The 23900-nt window shown below is 40.6% G+C and overlaps 1 protein-coding gene across 20 annotated transcripts in view; it reads right to left on the bottom strand.

Moving 5' to 3' along the window:
- Positions 1-23900, bottom strand: part of AFDN (afadin, adherens junction formation factor) — a 284571-nt gene that overhangs the window by 88924 nt on the left and 171747 nt on the right. For 11 of the 20 annotated variants that reach the window (XM_040350667.1, XM_040350660.1, XM_040350652.1 and 8 more), the window contains 2 exons: positions 20861-20911; positions 3400-3465 (listed from right to left, as the gene is read on the bottom strand). In XM_040350667.1, the coding sequence (XP_040206601.1) occupies positions 3400-3465; positions 20861-20911 (117 nt within the window). The remainder of the gene's footprint in view (positions 1-3399; positions 3466-20860; positions 20912-23900) is intronic. The other 9 variants (XM_040350657.1, XM_040350662.1, XM_040350659.1 and 6 more) reach the window with 1 other exon arrangement.

The raw sequence follows: 23900 nt of genomic DNA, 5'->3' as shown, positions 1-23900 counted from the left end.
CACTTTCCGGATGCACTGTATATTGGCCAGATTTTTCCAATCCCGGGGATACCACACTGAATGATTTCAGGTGTATATTGACTAAAATGAAGTGCAAAAAGTGTATTCTGCACTATGAACAGTTCTGAAGACATCCCGCTGAAACCCCAGGCATGTTTATTTTTGACAACAGCATCTCAGCATCTGTTATAGTTATACTGCGGCAGATTGGCACGGCTGTGCAAAACACCATAAAAATAATTGTGTTTGTGTACAACGTCGCATGACTGTGCATTGGTTAGTTAAAGCGAAGCAGTACCATATTGCAAAATATGGCCTGGTCATTAAGGGGCAAATCCTTCCGGGGCTGAAGTGGCTATTGTTTTAACCACTTGCTTACTGGGCACATTACCCCCTTCCTACCCAGGCGTAATTTCAGCTTTCGGCACTGTCACACTTTGAATGAAAATTGCGCGACGTGGCTCCCAAACAAAATTGACGTCCTTTTTTCTCCACAAATAGAGATTTCTTTTGGTGGCATTTGATCAATTTTGAAAAAAAAAAAAAAAATAACTTTTTTTTTTACTGTTTGCTATAATAAATATCAACAACATTTGGACATTAAAGCAGAGGTTCACCCAAAAACACAACTTTGTACTATCCAAACTAGCATACTAGCATCAGCTACAGTATGCCTTTTTTTTGTTGTGCTGTACTTACGGTTTAATCCGCAAGTTTCGTTTCAGACACCCGCGGGGAATGGGCGTTCCTATGAAGAGTGGAACATGATTGACGGCCGGCTATGGCACGTCATACGTTCCGAAAATAGCCGGAGTAGGACTCGGCTCTTCACGGCGCCTGCGCACAGACTAGGAGCTGACTGCGCAGGCGCCGTGAAGAGCCAAGTCCTATTTCGGCTTTTTTCGGAAGGCATGAGGCGCCATAGCTGGACGTCAATCATGTACCCCTCTTCATAGGAACGCCCATTTCCCGGCCAGAGTCTGAAACAAAAGTTACGGATTAAACCGTAAGTAAACCGCAAAAAAAAAAAAAAAATGCATACCGTAGCCGACGCTAGTATGCTCGTTTGTATGGTACATAAAGATTATTTTTTTTTTTTTTATCGTGAACCCCCGCTTTAAAAAAATTCTGACCAAACATTGGGGGGGTCCTCAAAAATGATAAAGTTTTGGGTCCAGTCCTTCCTGAACAAACACAGGTTGTTTTTAGAGGAGTTCCTCCACTTAGGCTTCAATTAGCACCTAACATTTTAGATGCTCCTAATAGAGTGTCATTATTTAAAAAATCCTAGGGCTATTACCCTTGCCATAATTGCAATGTTTGTGCTATCAATAAAGATAGAAGTAGAAAAATATGAAAATTTAAATCACACACCACGGGTAGAGTTTATGATATTAACACTTTCATCACTTGCTCTTCTCGCAATGTGGTTTATTTGCCCTTGTGGCTTTCAATATTTAGGCCTACACGTGCCATGCATGTGCGGGTCAACGAACATATCACAAACATTAGAAAAAGGTTTTTGAAGCATACTGTTTCCAGACACTATTTGGAACACCATAAAAGGAATCCTAAGGGAACCATTTTTATAGCCATCAACATGTTTAATCCTCATTGGCGAGGTAGTTCATCCACGCGAGAGATCTCTAAACTCGCTGGATTTACGATGTTACGATTTAAAATGTTATACCCCTTTCGGCTTGAACGTCGATTGGGATATAAATTGTTTTATCATTAACAGTTAATTTTCTCTTTATTTTCATTTAGAGTTTTTCATACTCAATTTTTATTCTTATTTTATTTCACACTCTGCATTTTTTCAATATATATATATATATATATATATATATATATATATATATATATATATATATATATATATATATATATATATATATATATATATATATATATATATATATATATATATATATATATATATATATATATATATATATATATATATATCATGTGCACTGCCAAAAAATTTGTTTTTTCCAGGTTTTTTTTCGTGAATTCGGGAAATTCGAAAAATTCTTTTTTTTCGTTTTTGTTTCATTCGTTTTTTTTTTGGAAATTCTGAAATTTCGGAAAGTAAATTCAGGAAATTTTCGGATTTCCGAAAAAGCAAAAAACGGAAAAACGAATTTTCCGAAAAAAACGAATGGAAAAAAATGTTTTTTTTCAATTTTCAAAAATTCGGAAGCGTGAAAAATTGGAAAAGTGAAAAATTGGAAAAGTGAAAAATTGGAAAATTCTAAACTTGAAAAATTCGAATTTTCGAAATTTCGCATTTTTCTATTTTCGAAATTTCGAATTTTTCTATTTTCGAATTTTTGAATTTTCGAAATGTCAAATTTTTCAGTTTTCGAATTTTCAAAATACGAAAATTCGGAAATACGAAAATATTCTGAAACACGAAAAATTCGGAAATACGAAATTTTGAAAATAGAAAAATTCGAAATTGGAAAAGTGAAAAATTCGAAATTGGAAAAGTGAAAAATTAGAAAAATTCGAAATTTGAAAAATTCGAATTTTTCAATTTTCGAAAAAAAATTAATGTTCGAAAAATTTTCCATTTTCGAAAATTTTTCAATTCGAGAAATTTCGAAATACGAAAATTCGAAATACGAAAATATTCGGAAATACGAAAAAAATTCCCAATTAAAAAGTTTCTGCTACCAAAACTAACAAAGTTTTGGTCTCATTACATATTTGACAAATTAACGTTTGCATATAAAACATTTAAAGAGTCTCTATCTAGTGACAGTACGGATCCCTATCCTAGTGATTGTCGCCCAGGATTCTCAAATAGGCAAATTGAGAGGCTCCAGGAGGATTATTTAATTTGAAGGAAACTGTTTTATCATTTTTCTCTGTGGTTGATGAAATCCAGTTGGGGATCTGGAGCCTGGAGATTTAATAGCAATCTGGGTTGGATGGAATCTCCAATCCTGGGACCGGGTTTTGGGAACAGCCAGGAGTCAGGCTTGTTGATTGCGCAGGTAGGTTCTGGGCTTACAGCAGAGCCAGAATCAGGGTTCTGGGCTCCACCCTCCCGAGGAGTCCAGGTGTGCAAGGGAGAAGTGTTCCTGTTGGCACAGGACAGTGCGACAGAGCAGAGGGCCCAAGCCAGTGGGCTGTAGCAGCCAGGAAGCTGTTAGAGTAAGGGTGTCACCAGAGGTACAGAGTGGGTACCAAACAGGGACACAGTTACAGGGTCAAGAGGACACAGGTCAACACCTGAACAGCAGTGCTGACCAGAGAGCCAGATGGCTTGGTATTTTCCATCGTTATTTCATTACTGCTTTGAAGTTGAAACCCCTGCGTGGGAATCCTGGATGGACGGTTTTAACCCCCCAAATATTACAATATATTTATAGACACACAAATACATACCACTTCTGCAGCACCTCCTTTGACAACAGACTTTATGTAGATGCCAAGTTTTTCTTGTCCAGCGCCCTATACAAAAACAAATGGCATTTTATACCCAATACAACTTAATATATTAATCTTTTACAACACTGGAAATACTTGAACACACCTTAATATATCATTTTTTTTTTATGACCGATATACTAGCAAAAATCTGATTTAAAAACATACGTATGCCTTAAAGGGTCACTAAAGGAAAATTTTTTTTTTTGCTGAAATGACTGTTTACAGGGTAGAGACATAAAAGTTAACTGATTCCTTTTAAAATTGATTACAAATAGATAAAAAATCAATCATATAATGTGCCTGTAGGTTAGTTTCACTTTTAAACTGTTTTCATGTTCCTGTGAACTAGAGAGACCCACAGAACAAAAACAAACAAATCCAGGGCAGTGTTTTGTTTTTAAAATGAATCTGATTGGTTCTGTTAAGTTTTAGACACACAGTAATGACAGCTTAGACCTACAGTGAAAAGCTCCCAGTATGATGGTTATAAGGAAAAAGACAAGCAGGAAGTGTGGAGATCACAGCAGAATTACAGCCACTTCAAAGCAAAAACGAACAATGAGGACATGAAACCAGTACTGCAGTAAGGTAAAGGAAGCTATTTAGCTAAAAAAAAAAAAAAGAAATTCCTTTAGTGATCCTTTCATTTAGATAATTTATAAAAATTACGTGCACATTGCTATCTGCAAAAAATAAATAAAAAATGCATAATCATGATATAGATGAATTAAACAGATGCACAAGCAAATGCATTACCTATAAAGCTGAAATCTGATCAGAACCATTATGTAATTTCTAGAAAGGTGCTTTGCTTTAACTCAAATAAATGTCTTCCTTTATTTATTTCCATTTTCTTAGACCAGTGGCCACTACTTCTACTATGCCCTGGCCACCAGGCTTATTAACATCCCCTCTATAGTATTTTTCAGTGAGCAGTTTGCAATTGCATTTCGGTTCTCTTTAGGAGATGGACCTGTGTGACTAATTCCCAGTCTAACCCCACCCCCATTTACAATGAATAGCAATATTTTTCTTCAGGCATCTCCCCACCTCGATTCCCACAGACAATTAAACATTTTCACTGAAAGATGGTAATTGTAATTTGTTAAAGCACAGCGTGAATGCGACGTATCTTCCTCCAGGATACCTCTTCCGGGTGCCTGGCCAGAACAGCTTTTTATCAATAATCCTTCATAAAATAGGATACAGCCGTGATCCACCAACAGGTGCCACATTTGCTTTAGTACGGGGCACATAGTGGTGGATCACAGCAGTGTCATATAGTGGTGGATCACAGCAGTGTCATATTTTATGAAGGATTATACAGTGAGGGGTAAAAAGTATTTGATAATTTCTCTGTCAGTGGGCAAACATACAAAATCAGCAGGGGATCAGACTATAATATTGATAGTAGGTTTATGTTAACAGTGAGAGACAGAATAACAAAACAAATCAATCCAGAAAAACACATTTAAAAAAAGTTAAATTGATTTTAATGAGTGAAAACAAGTATTTGATCCCCTATCAATTAGCAAGATTTCTGGCTCCTAGGTGTCTTCTTTACAGGTAATGAGCCGAGATTAGGAGCACTTTCTTAAAGGGAGTGCTCCTTATCTTGGCTTGTTACCTGTATAAAAAGACACCTGTCCATAGAAGCTTGGTGAGAGGGTGAAAACAGTTTATTCGCAAATGGAAGAAACACCCAAAACTGTCAATCTCCCTCGGTCTGGTGCTTCATGCAAAATCACCTTGTGGCGTTTCAATGATCATGAGAACGGTGAGAAACCAGCCCAGAACTACAGAGGAGAATCTTGTCAATAATCTCAAGGCAGCTGGGACCATAGTCACCAAGAAAAAAATTGGTAACCCACTACGCCATGGGAGGACTGAAATCCTTCAGCACTCCCAAGGTCCCCCAGCTCTGGAAAGCACATGTACAGGCCCATCTGAAGTATGCTAATGGACATCTGAATGATTCAGAGGAGAACTGGGTGAAAGTGCTGTGGTCAGATGAGACCAAAATCAAGCTCTTTGGCATCAACTCAACTTGCTGTGTTTGGAGGAGGAATGCTGCCTATGAGCCCAAGAACACCATCCCCACTGGACATGGAGGAGGAAACATTATGCTTTGGGGGTATTTTTCTTCCAAGGGGACATGTCAACTTTATTGCATCAAAAGGGATGATGGACGGGGCCATGTACTGTCAAACTCTTAGGTGAGAACCTTCTTCCTTCAACCAGGGCATTGAAAATTAGTCGTAGATGGGTATTCCAGAATGACAAAGACCCAAACACCCAGCCAAGGCAACAAATGAGTGACTCAAAAACAAGCACATTAAGGTCCTGGAGTGGCCTAGCCAGTCTCCAGACCTTAGTTCAATAGAAAAAAATGTGGAGGGAGCTGAAGGTTAGAGTTACCAAACGGCAGCCTCTAAACCTTAAAAACTTGGAGAGGACTGCAAAGAGGAGTGGGATAAAAACCCTCCTGAGATGTGTGCAAACCTGGTGGCCAACTACAAAAAATATCTGACATCTGATTGCCAACAACGGTTTTGCCACCAAGTACCAAGTCATGTTTTGTGAAGGGATCAAATACTTGAAATGCAAATCAATTTGTAACTTTTTTGAAATGCTCTTTTCTGAACATTTTCTGGTTATTCTGTCTCTCACTGTTGACATAAACCTGCCATTAAAATTAAAGACTGAAGAAGGCAGGAGGGTGGATCAGGGAATTAGACAAGGATGAGGGTATACTTTGACCCAGACAGTTCAAGAACCAGGAGTAAAAAGGATGAGAAGGACTTCCAATTAGTACCCAAAGTTGATCCTGGGGTGTGACAGCCACACTGCAAACCTGCCGACCACTGACAACAATGGAGTTGTAAGACCCAACCAAGTTACCCTTGAAAGGAGTAGCATCCTCTGCTGAAGAGCGAGCATTAGGCATCCTAGTGGTAGTACTATAAATATTTCCCTGGTTGCGAATACAGATTTAAGAAGACTTGCCATAATAAAGGCCTCTGGGCTTACATCATCTCCCATAAAAAAAAACTGCAGCTGAGCCTCAGCATGTCTTTTCTGACAACTATCTTGGAGTATGGGACCCACTTTCCAGGCGATGTATAATTTCTTCAAAGCATCAAAATAAGGGCACTCAATTTTAAATCCTCACTCGTTAACGTGGAGACAATCAGCTGAAGAGAACCCAAAGGCAACAACTCGACTCTAGGAAAGACAGTGTGGTCATAAATGACACACTCATTGTTGTCCAGTGTAGGGAGCAGCTCACCCAACTTTTAATAGCAAGATTTCCTAAATGCCCTACAGCATTTGGGTAATGTCAAGAAGAGGTCAAATCAGAATTCTGACCCACACAAAGATCCCCCCTGATCATTTGGGAAAGGTCTGTCAGACTTAAAGCAGGGGTTCACCCCCAAAAAAATTGTTAACATTACATTCAGCCGAGTTGTCAAAATGACATTAGGCTGTTTTTTTTTTTTTTATTTCATTGCCGTACATACCGTATTTTCACCTCCGCTTCCGGGTATGTAATCTGCGGGACTGGGCGTTTCTAATTGATTGACATCCTTCCGACCGGCGCATACAGCGCGTCACGAGTTGCCGAAAGAAGCCGGACTGCGAGTCTGCTCTATACGGCGCCTACGCACCGACTTCTTTCTGCAACTCGTGACGCGCTGTATGCGCCAATCGGAAGGATGTCAATCAATTAGGGACGCCCAGTCCCGTAGATTACATACCCGGAAGCGGCGGTGAAAATACGGTATGTACGGCAATGAAATAAAAAAAAAAAAAAACAGCCTAATGTCATTCTGACAACTCGGCTGAATGTAATGTTAAAACATTTTTTTGGGGTGCACCCCCGCTTTAAGGGCCGGGCCAAAAGAATATGCCTGTTATACCATCCAAAGATCATCTTGGTGTCTTGCCTACATTTTCAACTCGCCAACACAGAGGGAGAGGTTGAAAAAGACAGACTGCACAAAAAGGTGGGACACTGCTAAAAGGTGTTATCCCAACAACCCTGCAAACCTCTAAGGGCTCAAGCTCTAAATTTCAGTGTGAAAGCACTTGGACTTTTACACTGGGGAGGCATGAGAGGCAGTTTTCAGGTGCTATTTTTAGCGCTAATCTCCTGAAAACCGCATCAGTGTGAAAGTAGCCTAAATAATTTTACAAATATTGCTTTGAAATAAGAAAAATTATACAGAAACAGCAATCTTCCTTAATGTTGCCAAAAGTATAATGAATTAAAAAGGGGGAAAACAACTATGCTACACAGAAGCCATTGTTACAAAAAAAAGGCAGCGATCACTGGGTGGCATTTCTTTGAAGCACGCTACAGAATAAACATATTTAGGAAGTCACTGATTCACGGTAATATTAAAATGAAAAGCAGTTAGGCATTAAGATTACTCCAACCATGAAAAATTTCACTAAAAACAAAAAACTTCACTTGCACAAAACTAAAATGTTTGCTCAGAGCCAAGAACCTAAAAACACAGACAGTAATAGCAGCACAGAATGTGAAAATCTAAAAGGAAAGACCAAAACTAGGCTAGAAGCAAATATAGGTCTACATTTAAAGGACTTTATTAGAGCGGAGTTCCACCCACATTTAGAACTCATCGTCAAAGGCATTCTTGCAGCATATAGATTGTGCATTGGATTTTTTTTTCTGACAGCTTACCTGGATAGTACAGTTTACAATCGAGTTCCGGTCTCTGCCACCCGCAGAGATGTCCGTCATATCCGGCGGTGCACTGTCTCCTGGGAGCTATGGGCCAGATTCACGTAGAATCGCGGCGGCGTAACGTATCCTAGATACGTTACACCGCTGCAATTTTTCATCGCAAGTGCCCGATTCACCAAGCACTTGCGATGAAAGCCTACGCCGGCGGCCTCCGGCGCAAGGCGGGCCAATTCAAATGGGTGTGTGCCATTTAAATTAGGCGCGCTCCCGCGCCGGACCTACCGCGCATGCTCCGTTTCCGAACTCCCGCCGTGCTTTGCGCAAAGTGACGTCATTTTTTTGAACGGCGACGCGCGTAGCGTAATTCCGTATTCCCGGACGGCTTACGCAAACGACGTTATTTTTTAAATTTCGACGCGGGAACGACGGCCATACTTTACACAGCAATACGATTGCCGTGTAAAGTTAAGGCACCAAAAAAAACGACTAACTTTGCGACGGGAAACTAGACTAGCGGCGACGTAGCGAACGCAAAAAAACTTCGGGGATCGCCGTAACTCCTAATTTGCATACCCGACGCTGGTTTACGACGCAAACTCCCCCCAGCTGCGGCCGCGGTATTGCATCTTAAGATCCGACAGTGTAAAACAATTACACCTGTCGGATCTTATGGCTATCTATGCGTAACTGATTCTATGAATCTTTCGCATAGATAGAAACAGAGATACGACGGCGTATCAGGAGATACGCCGTCGTATCTCATTTGTGAATATGGCCCTATATGTCATAATTCCGAAACTGGAAGTGACGCGATGATGCCAGTCACGTGTTGATGGTTGCCATCACAACGGGGCGGACACTTCTGATGTCGCCGCCTGTTGTGATGGCAACGTGATAATTTTCCTGCGCTGCGAGCGTCTCACACTGTGCATGCACGAGAATGGGCGGTGCATGTTGGACATTCAGCTGTACCGTATACCGGAAATAAATGCTTGTGGGCGTCACATGCCCACAAGCAATATGGGAACGTCATACACAGCAAAATATAAGTTATTTTTTTATCAAATGTGTATTAGAGCAGCAAATTTTCTTTAAAACGTGTGTGGCATTTATGTATGTTAGGATCCAAAGTTAGGATCCAAAGTTGGGCTTTAAAAAAAAAAAAAAAAAAAAAAAAAAACACGTCGATGGAGCGCCGCTTTAGGAAAGTACATTTTTCAATTTCGTTTTGAGGGGAATTCTGTAATAGAGTGCCACTAAAGTGTTTGTTAACCCAGCTATTCATATCCTTTGATTTGTTCCTTATTGTACTGTGTAACAAATGGAAAAAGAAAATATGGACAGCCGCACTCCAAAAAACCTTGATGGTTGTCCATTTAAAAAAGGAAAAATGTACTACAGGTCACAGCACACAACACGGGAGTAAAACCGCTGATGCGTTTCGCACTATAAATTAGTGCTTAATCATAGCTAAAAGTATCCTGTTCCAAGCAGGAGAGCACACCGTGGTCAGTTCTCCAGTTGTGCTGACTGAGAACTCAGCCTGCTCTCCTCCAATGATCAGACTTGCCCCAACACCCCACCCCCAACTGCACAGCCTTTCACTGGAAAGTTCAGTGTGTTGCTGCGTCTCCTCCCCCCAGCTCTTACGCAGCTGATAACATAGGGAAACATAAATAAAAAAAAAAAATGGGTATTTATAATGTTTTTTTTATATCAATACACAAATGTTTTGCCCTTCATTTCAGTTTTAGGCCTCATGAACACTGGACGTTTAAATAACGTTATTAAAACAGCAGAAGCTTTGCAGTGAGTTTTTCAACATTTAACGTTTTCTGCAATATCGCTTATAAGCGTTTTTTCGCATTTTTTCTTCAATGGATTACTCATCCCACCCTACATTCCTGGCAAACTCTTACAAGAGAGAGCTGTGCATGATGTCATAAGGCTTGGCTTTTTACCAGACAAGAAACAGGAAGTGAGCTGTATAAAGGTATTTACTGGCAGAAAACAAATGTTTTACTATCCAAAGTAAAAACAACAAGGACAGAAGATTTAATAAATAGAAAAATTACTGAAGGTTCGCTTTCAGCACTGATGGTGCCTTTTAAGAAGTGAATGCTGCCCATTCCATAGACACTAATGCACCCCTATCCCATCAGAGATGCAGGCTTTTGAACTGAGCAGCGATAAGCCTGAATGTCCTTCTCTTTCGTCTGGAGGACACAGTGCCCATGGTCGCCATAAAGGTGGTCAAATTTTAATTTGTCTGACCACAGAACAATTTTCCACTTTGCAACAGACCATTTTAAATAACCTTTGGCCCAGAGAAGGTGACTGCGTTTTTGAATCATGTGCAGATATGGTTTCTTGATGATGGAGCTTTAACTAGCATTTTTGGATGGCACAGCGAACCGTTTTCAGAGCGTGATTTTTGGAAGTATTCCTGAGCAGATGCAATGATGTCTATCAGAGCCATGCCTGTTTTTAATGCAGTGCCGTCTGAGGGATGAAAAGGTCACAGGTATTCAAATATTACGCTTAGGCCTTGTCTTTTTCGCAGAGATTTATCCAGATTCTCAGAATCTTTTATTATGTACTGTAGATATATTTAAAGTCTTTGCAATTTTATGTTGAGGAGCAATATTCGGAAACGGTTCCAACTATTTTTAGGTGCTGCTTTTCACAGATTGCCAAACCTCTGCGCATATTTACTTCTGCGACACCGATTCTCTAAGATGCTCTTTTTACACACAATCATGTTACTGACCTGTTATTAAACAAATTAGTTGCAAAATGTTCTTGCAGCTGTTCCTTCTTATTACCACTTTGCCAGCTTTTTGAAGCCATTTCCCAACTTTTCTTAAACCTGTTGTTGCCGTCAGTTTCAAATGACCTCATCTTTTTTTTTTAAATGGTACAATTTCTCAGTTTAATTATTTGATATGTTTTCTAATTTTGGAATTGGGGATAGTAAATGTGGACCTAATTATATATACATATGCACAAAGATGAGAAATCTGCATCAATGTTTCTCTCATGACAGGCTTATTTTAGGTAGGTTTACAAAGCCTAGGCAAGAAAATTCATGATAAAGGTGTACAACAGACCTCAGTGCTGACAGTTCCATATATTGTTAAACATGCCTGGCAAAGAGTGAATGTATGTGTATAAATCTACAGTTGTGCAAACCGGCTACAAACTTCTTGAAAAACATTAAGACGTTTTGAAACCTGTAGTGTCTCACAAAAGAACAAAATGTCTATTGATGTTCAAAGTGGATACAATGCAGTTGTTTGATTTGATCATTTAAACAGTAGACAATACATGTGCATGCAAAGACATGCAGAGACTGCATTATTATCCAGATCAGAGGACACACCTACACCAATTTTCTTCACAGGCATCAATTTATAAGGTGATCCGAGATGAAAAAGAAAAAAAAAAACAGGGGAAAACACATTGCCCTAAAGGATAATAAAATCACACCGACAACCCATTTCATCAATCCCATCACCTTTACTTGAAAGTAAAAAAGATGAATTTTAAAGTTCAGAAAGTCAGCACCTGCTTCCTGGACCAAGTTTTCGGCCCAGGGATGACATTTATGTAAATCCAGATGCAGTAGATCAGTAGCCCGATTCACCACTAAAGTACAAAAGCCCTCACAATCAGGGCCCTCCTAAAGCTGGCCATACATTATACAATTTTCTTGTAAAACATTTTTTAAATGTACCAAAAACCATACAATATGGAGGTCAAACCTAAACACACAATTTGTATCCAATCAAGCAGGCCCCTGCACTTCTATGTTGAAGGCAAAGCTAAAGGAGATTTTACAAAAACTGTACAAGAAAATTATATAAAGACCAGCTTAAACCTCTGGTGCTGAATTGTATGGTAACTCACTGTACAGTATAATAATTTATAAAAATGTAGGTCTATTTCAGGTTAGATTGCGGACACCAAAATGACACAAAGATGCGAGCATTCCTCACTGGGCTGTGTACATCCACCTTAACATGCGTGCAAACTGTTTAGATGCCAGAAAGTGTCAAAACTGATAACAGAAAGGAGAATTAACTTGGATGGCAAAGCCGGCAGTCAGTGCTGAAATGTTATTCCATGTATGGGCACCCTGGTCGTAAACCAGTTGATCTTGTGTACGACCAGCCTGTTGGGTTTTTCCCAAACGAATAGCACCACTGGCTTAAACCGGCAACACTAATCATCATGTTTCGCCAGCAGGGAAGGCTCATTGCTTGCATTACACAATAGCGCTGCTGGAAGGATTGCCCCATTAACGCTGACTGTGATGATATGGGAACCAAGCAACTTTCCTTCCTTCCACCCGCTGTGGAAGGAAAGAAAATGTCATAATGGATGGCCTCCCCAAGTGCTGCTCTTTGAAGCAATTAGAAAAGGCAGCTGTCAGCCATGATAAGCAGGACTTATCCTGCAATAACTAGTTATAAAAAAAATAGAATACTATACAATTCCCAACACCAATGGTCAGGAGCTGCCCAGGTTCCACCAAAATATAGGATATCACTGGTAACAGCCATCCAAGAGGGTTTCACCCTCATTTTGGAAAATCTCCGTAAATTGTTTGTAGTGCCTATGTTAATGTTAGTAAAGTCTCTACTAAGGCCCCGTTTACACGGGGACGGATCTGCTTTCAGTGGTCTGCCAGCTCAGCGGGAGATCTCTCTGCTGAGCCGGCGGATGACAAGTTCCTCTCTGCTCACTGAGCGGGGAGGGGCTTGTCCAGCATCACTGTCTCCTATGGAGAGATGCTGTCAGTTTTCATCAGATCTTATCCGATATGGACGGATGGCAACGTATCGCCATCCGGCTGATTTTAGCGGATCAGATCGGGTCGGATCGGATGTCAGCAGACATGTCTCTGCTGACATCCGATACTCTATAGAGATGTATGGAGCGGCCTTTCAGGTCCGCCGACAAAACTGACAAGCGGACCTAAATGGTCCGACCGCGTGAAAGGGGCCTAAGTTGTGAATAAAAAAAAAAAAAAAGGCCTTATGGCTGTCTTTTTTCCCTCCATAACTGAGTGGAGATATTTGTTTACATGCATCTTTAGGGGTTAGAGTAACACTACCTAAATTGCCAAGTGGTGTTTGTTCAGGGTATTCTTTTTATTTGCATTGGCTGTATAGTCATTTGCCCTCAACATTTGTTTCTCTTTATAAAAGCTGCTACTTGCATTATTAAAGTGTAAATCATGGAACAATTAAATAAACAAACATACTACAAAACACCCTTTGACTAGATGAGGGATTTTTTTTAGGTGCCAAAAAGACATGCCACACAAATGGTTACATAAAAAGCATTGTTATCTTTATTACATTGCTTAAAATGCGTGACCTAATAGTCATTATACCCCCAAAAACACTGTACATAGGAAAACATGTCAACACTAATTGCATCACCACCTAACGACCATATGGTACAAAAAAATAAATAAATATCCTTTCACTCATTTCTGATGAATTGAGCAAAATGTCTACACATGGCAGCCAATCACTCTCACAATGTTTCAAGGTTAGCCTCTTAAGAGAATAAGAGGCAATATTGATATTTAAAATGAAGGCCTGTAATACATTTCAGCACTACACCCACTGAGAACCATACTGTAAATTCCTATGTGAGGGATAGGCAACCCTTCAGGAGGTTGAGATCTACCTGGACAACATGGAGGAAATCAAAGATCCCCAGTAGGGCAGTGCCCTTTGGGGGAAAAAAATTAAATAAATCTCTCTCTCTCTCTATCTATCTATCCCCCAGTAAAATGACAACAAAGAATACACCGTCACAGCAGTGTCCCCTGCCATACGTTACATCCATTTCACATCACACCCCACAGTAGTATCTTCTGCCGGCCCTATCACCCCCACCCACAGTTGTGTACTCAACTCCTATTTCCCCTCCCTAGCAGTGTCCACTGCCACCTTCACAGCCCCCCCTCCCCCACTGTAGCATCCTGTGGCCCCCATAGCAGCCCCCCCCCAAATGCACAGTAGCATCCTTAGCGCCCAAAATTTGTGTCCTTAACCCCCTTCACATCACCCCCTGACACAAACACTGCAGTGTGTAAGTAGCACTCTCCTGCCCTACAACTGCTGTACAGCAGTGAGGAGAGCAAGAGACAGCACAGTACTGGATGTAAGGTGACAAAATGTCATATTAATAAGCTAGTGATTGGTCGCTAGGACCACCGGGGAAATCCGAGCAACCAATTATCTGCAAGTTTAACTGCGGCAGCTCCCATCCTCTGTCCAGTACTGTGGTGCCTCTCAAGCTCTGCTCTTAAAGCGGTTCTCCACCCTAAAGTGGAGTCCCGCTGATCGGAACCCTCCCCCCCTCCGGTGTCACATTTGACACCTTTCAGGGGGGAGGGGGGTGCAGATACCTGTCTAAAGACAGGTATTTGCACCCACTTCCGGCTCGGCATTCACGGGCAAAAGACGGGCATTCCGTCACTTCCCGTCACCCCCCGTTGTGTGCTGGGAACACTCGGCTCCCAGCACACAGCGGGAGCCAATCGGCGGGCGCGACTCGCGCATGCGCCGTAGGGAACTGGGCAGTGAAGCCGCAGCGCTTCACTTCCTGGTTCCCTCAGCGTGGATGGCAGGGGGAGCAGCAGAGAGATGAGCGATCGCTCGTCCTCTGCTGCGATCGGTGCTGGACTCCAGGACAGGTAAGTGTCCTAATATTAAAAGTCAGCAGCTGCAGTATTTGTATCTGCTGGCTTTTAATATTGTTTTCCCATGGCACATCCGCTTTAAGTTGATCTACCGCTCGGCTTCCCAAGATCGATGGGTAAATCGAGATCAAGGAGTTGGCAACCCGGTAATTTGTTGTATCTTTTTAAACATGCTGCAAGTACCAAAACATTATCTCGATATTCCAGAAATACATCATGCTCATATCATCCTCTTCCTACCACAGCTTTGAATTCCTAAGCATGTGGGGTATGCCCAACCTACTTAATTTCTGATAAAGAGCACAGACATCTGAGTTTCTATAACCCCTTATTTGTCCACAGAGTACAGAAAGTTATCAGCTTTTAAGTATTTAAAGGGTCCATTTATAAATTTTTACACTATTTTGACTCAAGAGTGTCACATTGTTCTAGCAGCAAACATTTTAAAAACATGAATTATACTATAATTTTAGACCAAAAACAAGAAAAAAATAAAAAACTGTATATTTTACAAGAATGTGTTTAACACCCAATTGGAACATTTAAAATTCAATTTAGAGTTCAAACTAAAAATATTACAGTCATCTTTGAATACATTAAAATAAGCGCCTAAATAGTAATAGGATTAGGAAATAAGCGATCATTGGAACAGCAATACATTTTATTGAACACCACAAGCACTACAGAGTTTCAAAAACTGTTCACCATAGTAAGAAGTCAGAGTTAAAATCCAGAGTAATCTATACCATACAGAGAAGAAATTCCTAGCTTGATAAAGCTTTGGCTTTTCCATTATGATCTCAGCTGCCATTTCCTTTTACTTTCTAGGCCATTGTGTGTGCTTTAAAACTCACACTGGAACCGTCCCAGGAACCATGCATGCAAACCCCTCATGCTCTGCCAAGTCTAATGTGTTTGCATTGCAGCAAAAAATGTAGCTTTGTGGTTGGAAGCAATTCCTAAACAAAGATGCCATTACGGTTTTAAACAATAGCCTTTCTGAGCAAAATTTTAGACTGATGAAATGTCTGTTTTACACAAAACCCCATGGAGCCAATACTAAACAAAAAGGTATACATGGTATGGTATATGTATGTTTATAGAGGAAACATTATTCCTTTATTGAATCCAAAATAAAAAATCTATGGTAATTGTACATAAATAAAAAAGGTGATTTGTGAAGACCAAAGAAAGAAATAATATGATTGGCTTGAGTACATTTAGGCACCCAATAGCAGTTAAAAGGGTTGTAAAAGGTTCAAAAAAATTTTATATATAAAAAAAAAAAAAAAAACAGGTTATAGTTACCTGCTCTGTGCAAAAGTTTTGCACAGAGCAGCCCTGATCCTCCTCTTCTGGGGTGCCCTGCCGGCATTCCTGGCTCCTCCACTTCATTGGGTGCCCCCAGGGAGAGCAGCTTTCCATGGGTGCACCTGTGTGGGCGTGCTCCGGAAGTACCGCTACTGCGTCCATTGACACAGACAGCGGGACTCAGCCCCCTCCCCTGCACCCGTGTTACTGGATTTGATTGACAGCCATGGGAGTCTGAAAAAATGGGGTCTGGGGGCAGCAAAGAATGTTTTTCACCTTAATGCAGAGAACGCATCAAGGTGAAAAACCATGACACATTACAATCCCTTTAATGATAGAGGAAAAAGGTGACCAAGAGGAAAATCAAGAGATTTTAACAATTGCATTTGCCTTAACAGAAGACAAATGTAAAGAAAATAAAAAGTGACTTTTAGTCCTCATGCACACAAAAGGGTCAGAGACTCCAAAAAGATCCTAGCACTATACTGTACCATGGAAAAGGTGGGGATCTCGCGCCAACTGAATGTATAAACTTAATTTACTGTGTAAAACAACTAAGTAAATAAAATATATAAAAACTATGTAATAAGCTGCTCCCCAAAAAAATCAGTGAACTGAAATTGATTAGTGAATAATGAGTGGAGGGGGCATTTGAATTATCTAGTGGTGATAATATATCATATTAAATTAAACAAATAATTGAATGACAATAAATCATATTAAACAAATAATTGAATGATAATAAATCATATTAAACAAATAATTGAATGATAATAAATCATATTAAACAAATAATCGAATGGCTAGATTAGTAAATAAATAACAAAACCAACAATAAATGTGTACAATCTCCAGAAGTACCACCCAATCAGGTGGATTTATACAAAGTGAAGACGCATAAAGTCCATAAATAAATTGGTAAATAGATGAATAGATAAAGTGCTTGTGCTCAGATGTCTTCAAACTTCACTGTGAAAGAAAGTTTCTACCTTCACCAGCTTTAAAGTCACCCAAAATGTGCTCAAAGGATGGCACCTTACCAGATGGTGTTGACCTGTTTAATTAAAAAGAGGTCAATGGTAGCTTTGTGTCACAATGGACTATACATGCAGCTTGGCTTCTCTGGTTCAGCCTGACTTCAACATCATGTAGCGGGACAAAGGAAAGAAAAGACCGCCATAGTATAAGTCCGTTTATTTTAAAAAAGTTTAAAAGAACACAGTGCCAAGTGGCCCCTTACTTTTGTTGGTGCCCTTAACCCAGCACTGAGGCTGTACGGCTTGTAGTTTTGGAGAGATGGCTCCACACCGGGGAAGCTGGCGTGCGTTTCACCTCTTTGTGTAGAGAACCAGCGGGACCGGAAGTGAATAGCTGTGCCCAGGTACCACCTCCAGGCGGCTCTCCTCTTTTCCGCTCTCAGACCTCATCTATTTACCAATTTATTTATGGACTTTATGCATCTTCACTTTGTATAAATCCACCTGATTGGGTGGTACTTCTGGAGATTGTACACATTTATTGTTGGTTTTGTTATTTATTCACTAATCTAGCCATTCAATTATTTGTTTAATATGATTTATTATCATTCAATTATTTGTTTAATTTATTATGATATATTATCACCACTAGATAATTTTTAGTGCCCCCTCAACTCTCCATTCACTATACTGTACCATGCCCAGGGCGCCTCAGGTGCCGTGTACTGCCTGACATACTAGTGGCTGTCCACAGACGTACTCTTGTAAATGGAAAAGCTTCAGTGCCTTGGCATTTACTGCTGCGTACAATGTATTTCCGTGTGCTAAAGTTTTATATTCAGGAAATGTGCCTACATAAAAAATTTTGCACTGAAGTAGGTTTACAAGACTACAGTTGCAGACAGCCACTTATGGTAGGCTGCAAGCTGCACCTGCAGCTCTCTGGGTGCCCAGAATTTTACACCCAGTATATTTTCAGCCTCCAACAGTCCGTTTGCCTTAAAGGGGTTGTAAAGACAAAAATATTTTCCTCTTAAATAAAAGTCTGACAGTAGCTGATAAAGTAAAAAGTAATGTTTTGCATTATAACATTATTTTGATACCTGTTGAAATCGAGCCGTTTTATTCACCTCCGTCACTCCTGAATCACTATTCTCACTAACTTCCTGGTTTGCGGTGCGCATTCATTCTTGCTACATCACGGCCTAATGGGAACTACAGTTCCCATTAGGCTTAGCCTCCATGCCTGTGAGGGATAAGAGAGCATCTTCACGCAGGGCTGTAGTCATAGGGAGGGGGTGAGCACATTCTGCTTTCCACCATGCAAAACGGATCAGATGCTGGTGGAAAGCAAGAAGAGGAGAGACAGGAAATGGCATTTTCAAACCTGGATTACTGTATTTTGGAGGTCAAAAGGAAAAATTAGGTAAATGATATTTAAATGCTCTAGCTTACAGCAATCAATTGATCTAATAAAAAACAAACCTTTAGTGTTCCTTTAAGCTGTAAAGGTACTGTCACTTTCTACATTCATGGCAAAGTGACCTTGTCTGTGAATAATGCCCCCCCCCCCTCCCCACCAGCTTTTTCTACTCCCCTTTCTAGCATTCTCCTACCACTCCATTCTGTGTCACAGCAGCCGCCCAAAAAGCATGCTGAAGCTCAGGAGTGACATCACCCCCTCTGTAGTAGGCCACCAGGTCCCAGCACTGCATAATGGAAAAGAGAACTCCACTGCACCCAGAAGCACTGGATATTTTGTGCTGGCAACAGAGGAAGGAGTGGTGGCAATGATGTTGTCTACTGATGTTGGTAAAGAGACAGCCTATGTAGTCTTGCTTGTAAGGCTACACATGTAAATATTTGGTAAATTAGCAGGTCATAGAAATACGAAATTAGTAACGTTCTAAGGAGTTGTAAAGTAAAAAAAATGTCACCTTAATGCAATCTATGCATTAAGGTAAAAAAACATCTGATGTTGGCGCCCCCCCATCCCGAGCCCTCCTTATACTTACCCGACCCCTCGAAGGTCCCGCGCGCGGTCCCGAGATCCTCTTTGCCGCTCAGCCTGGCCACTGATTGGCTAGAACGGATGGATTGAGAGCAGCGCAGCCATTGGCTGGCGCTGCTGTCAATTACATCCAGTGACGTGGCGCGCCGAGGGGCGGGGCCGAGTCATACAGTGAGCGACTATGGCCGCTCGCTGTATCACCGGAGTGCGCCCGCAAACTTTTACCACCATGCGAGCTCTCTCGCATGACTGTTGTTAGTACTTGCGTGGAAGACGTGGATCGGGGCCACTCTGTGCAAAACGAACTGCACAGTGGAGGCAAGTATAACATGTTTGTCATTTCAAAGGAAAAAAATGTTTTCCTTTGAAATAACCCTTTAACTCACTGCAAGAAATGCTTGTACTGGTCTGACTTCATTGGTCAGGTTGGCTCTGCCAACTTTGTAAGTTTAGTTGACATTTCTCCTTACAGATGTCAGTGAGGGTTATTAGATATTCAATATCTATGCTTTAGGCATGGTTCACGCTTGTGCGACTTGAGATGTCGCACAAAATCGCCTGACAAGGGAAATTACATTATTTTATACGGTGCACGTTCACATCAATGCTGCACAGCAGAGCACATGCTACTTTGGTGCGGTTGCTGCACAATTTTGGCCCCAAATGCAGGTAAAAAAAAGGCATGTTTTTTGGTACTTTTTTTGCAGGTTAAGAAGCTGGCATCTGTTCACAGATACCAGCCCTCCCCCACCATGTGAATAAGCAAGGGGTATCCCTACTTATTCGTGAAAAAAACAAATAAAAAATCTGGGATTAAAAAAAAAAAAAAAAAAAACAGTTATTGACAAATTCTTTAAAAGAAATAACCCACATACATTGTCAAACAATGCAAATCCATGTTATTAACAATATATGCACGGAAAAATCAGATCAAGTCACAGCTGCTGGTAGTGAGAAGTAGGATGAGCTGAGCTGAATTACACATTGACCTTGATGCTTCTAGTGTCAACTTTAAGGATGAATTTCTCCACAGTGTCTGCAGCAGCTAGAGAAGTTGGCGAAGTCCATTTTAAAAGCCAATTATCTGCTTTTAAGAATATGTAAATATTTGACTGCCCATAGCCAGGCCACGTGTTTACATTAAGATATCCAGTAAAATTGGATATCGCGGTAGGGGCAACGTCTCATGTTTTCACCCAGTTGCTACCAACTCGCCCAACAAAAGCTGGCAATGGATGTGTCTGGTCATGTTCCCGATGCCTTCCAAGCATGTTCAAGCATGCATGTTTATGGAAATGTAGCTGCACTGCACTTATACTATGGACAGCTGTAGAATCAAAAATGGACATTTTTTTTTTCTTTAAAAAAAAAAACAATATGCAAGTATACCGTAACACAACGACAAGGCTTACATCCTATAAGCAAACATAGAAAAAAATATCTACTAAAAGATGCCTAACTGGTAAACCCACAAAACACTATGAAACGACAGGTACCCAAAACACATGTACTATGGGTTTTGCCAATACAGCCTTAAAAATGGAAATGCATTTTGAGATTACACCAGCTTCAAGTATATCTAAATCCAGTTTAAAACCAAATGAAAAATATTGCAGCTTACTAGTCCTTAGATGTGGTAGCTGCATTAGTTTTGTTTTCAGGTTTGAGATAAAAGGTAATACCTGTTGATTCTGCCTTAAATCCAGGGCCCTTGTAACTTGCTGTGCACTATACTGGAATATAAAACAGTCTTATTAGCATTTCCAGTTAATTTCTGTGGACTACAGAATATATCCCCATGTTATACAGATGAGGAGAAGGGGAGATGTTTGTGGTCTAATAAAAAAGAGAAAGTCTAGGGCTACAACAGTGATCCTCCATAGTTCAAATACAATAAATGTGTGTTGTCAACCTAGGACATGAAGTATGTTCCTGTCAGGGCCACTAGGTAGAAGTGAAAAAAAACGCAAAAAAAAAAAAAAGAAAAAAGAAAAAACAGAACAAAGAAAAACAACCACATGGCAGCTACCACATCTAAATCGTGTGTGTAATATATATATTTTAAAGTGCTGTGGCTGTCAGCACCCTAAATTAGTAAGTGTAAAATAATAAAATTATTTTTGCTCACTTCACACAACACCAATACACAACTGTTCCAAATGGACAGAATAGGTATTTGCTATGCAATAAAAAGAAAAAAAAAAAAAGACTGGTTAATTCTTCTATCATTTGTGGATATTACCTAAATGTACTTCTCTGAATACTACAATGCAGGCTCTTTTCTATAAACATTTGTTTCCTTTGCAAAACCATATTTAAAACTTTGGGGAGGGTTTGATGCACATTGAGAAATCTCTAGACATGTTGATGCAATTTAGTATTGTCTAAGCTTTTGTCCCAAATGCAGCATGTCAAAACAGGTATTTTTCAAAGAGTGTGTTTTATTCATTTGGCTAGGATAATTGGCAGGAAGTTAAAAAATAATAATAGACAGTTGACAACTGTTTCAGGTACTTGCTATCAAAATACAAAAACAGCTAATGTAGGAAATAAGGTAGAGCAAGGTGAAATTTAAAGAGGAGTTCCACCCAAATTTGGAACTTCCTCTTATCCCACTCCTCTCCCCCTTACATGCCACATTTGGCATGTAATTTTTTTGGGGGGGGGAGTGGGGGCTTCAGCACGAGTGGGACTTCCTGTCCCACTTCCTCCTTCCTGTAGGCGACTAAGCTTAGTCGCCTTCAGGAAGTGGCTGCTGTAGGCGATCGCCTAGGACACGTCACAGGTCCTAGGCGATCTCCTGGCCAATTACAGGGCGCGGCGCCGGGCCGCGCCGCTCGCGCATGCGCAGTGCCGCGCCGCTCGCGCATGCGCAGTGGGTGCCCGGCCGCGAAGCCGAAAGCTGTCACGGCCGGGTGCCCACACTGAAGATGAAGACGCCGGCCGGGGAGGGGGGGAGAGGAGCGGAGCCCCGGCCGGCGCGTCGCTGGAGCAGGTAAGTGCCTGTTTATTAAAAGCCAGCAGCTACACTTTGTTGCTGCTGATTTTTAATAAACATACAAATGGCTGGAACTCCCCTTTAAGCATTTAGCCCGCATTCACATTGGGAAGATTTTGCATACGATTTGACACGTCAGTGGCCATTTCCGGCAATGGCACCATCCGAATCATTGCGACACTGAATTTGCGGTGCCTTTGCACCGATTCCCAAAAGTAGTTCATGTACTACCTTTAGCGACTTCGGGGGCTATTTGGAGTAGACATCTGTACATGAACCTGCACGGATATCTGTCAAATTGCCACAAAGTCAGACTGCATTGCCGGTTTGAAATCGTGCAATTTCAGCACGATTTCAAACCCGCATCAGTGTGAACCTGGGCTTCATGCTTTATCATAAAGCAACACCCAATGTGTACATCAGGATGTTCTCCCATTTCACCTTAATTTGAGTTCTGTGATCAACTTCTGCCAGGTTTTATAGCGCTTTCCACAGGTTTACTGGAAGTATAATTTCTGATGTGCAACTCCTGCTTTATCAATCACATTTACACTTCCAAGACAGGTTTGCATTGTTATGTTGCCCTGCACTCTATTACTAGTGCAAGAACAGAGAAATGCTTGTTTTGTGATATGTCTCCACTTCAGACATATCACAAAACAAGCCAGAAAAAAAACAGGTTACTGTGTAAATGGACCAGCGGTCCTGCAAACACTTTTCTACTTGCACGATCTGCATTGCCTGTAGGTTGCACTATTAAATGCAGGCCAGTTAATGTGAAGGATTACAAAGATGGGTGAGTGGAGAGTTGTCCAGAAATTTTAGAGGCCCTTAAACATTCAGATATCCCACTGAAGATTTGAATTTAACAGTTTCATATCAGATGACAAACATATTGTACAGAAAATGATAGCTTGAGGTACTAGTCCACCAAGTAGTAATATGTAGGAGTCAGACATGAAACAGATTTTAGGGATAGAATAAATTAGCATGATAGATTCCTATAGTCCGGATTAAGTCAAAATGACGAAACGCATAGGGTAGCATTTAGATTTGAAGCTGTTCACAGTATTCAAAGGCCCATGGAGACTTCTATTGTAAAGGCCAGCGTTGCCATTGGGGAATATACATTTGAATGGCTGCGATTAGTGGCATTTTGCATTCATCAGATATGAATTTTACTGTACATTTAAGAATAAAAATAAATAAAAAAAAAAAAAAAACAAGATTCAGCCATGAAGTGCCCTTGTTTTGCTTGCATTTCACATGCTAAATTGCATATTCCACCAGTAATATTGTTTTATGCGATATGTACACGCGTGTTGCCTGCACATGTGGGTAAATGCGTACATATAGTGAGGGTTTTATAATGGTCCACTGACACACATAGCATGGTCGCCCCAGCTGCATCTGAGCCAGTAAGGGGAGAGAGCGAGAGCGCGAGCAGCAATGCTGCGCTCGGACAAATTGTTTGGATCAGCATCAGGCTCAAGTAAATAGAGGGGGTGGGGGGTGTAAGCTGCACTAAGGTTTTTTACATTATTGCACAGAATGCATTAAGGTTAAAAAACAAACAAAAAAACACCTGCATCTGAAAAGGTTTAAATATTTTGTTGCTCTCGGTTTCACTTTGTAGAATTAAAAAAAAAAATGTATAATTAGATAGACTATCTATCAATCATACACATACATACAGTTGTGCTCATAAGTTTACAAACTTATGA

The sequence above is a fragment of the Rana temporaria genome, chromosome 4, assembly GCF_905171775.1.
Source record: "Rana temporaria chromosome 4, aRanTem1.1, whole genome shotgun sequence".
NCBI classification, from domain to species: domain Eukaryota; kingdom Metazoa; phylum Chordata; class Amphibia; order Anura; family Ranidae; genus Rana; species Rana temporaria.
Note: the sequence above shows the minus strand (reverse complement) of the source record. Positions and strands in the feature narration are given on the sequence as shown.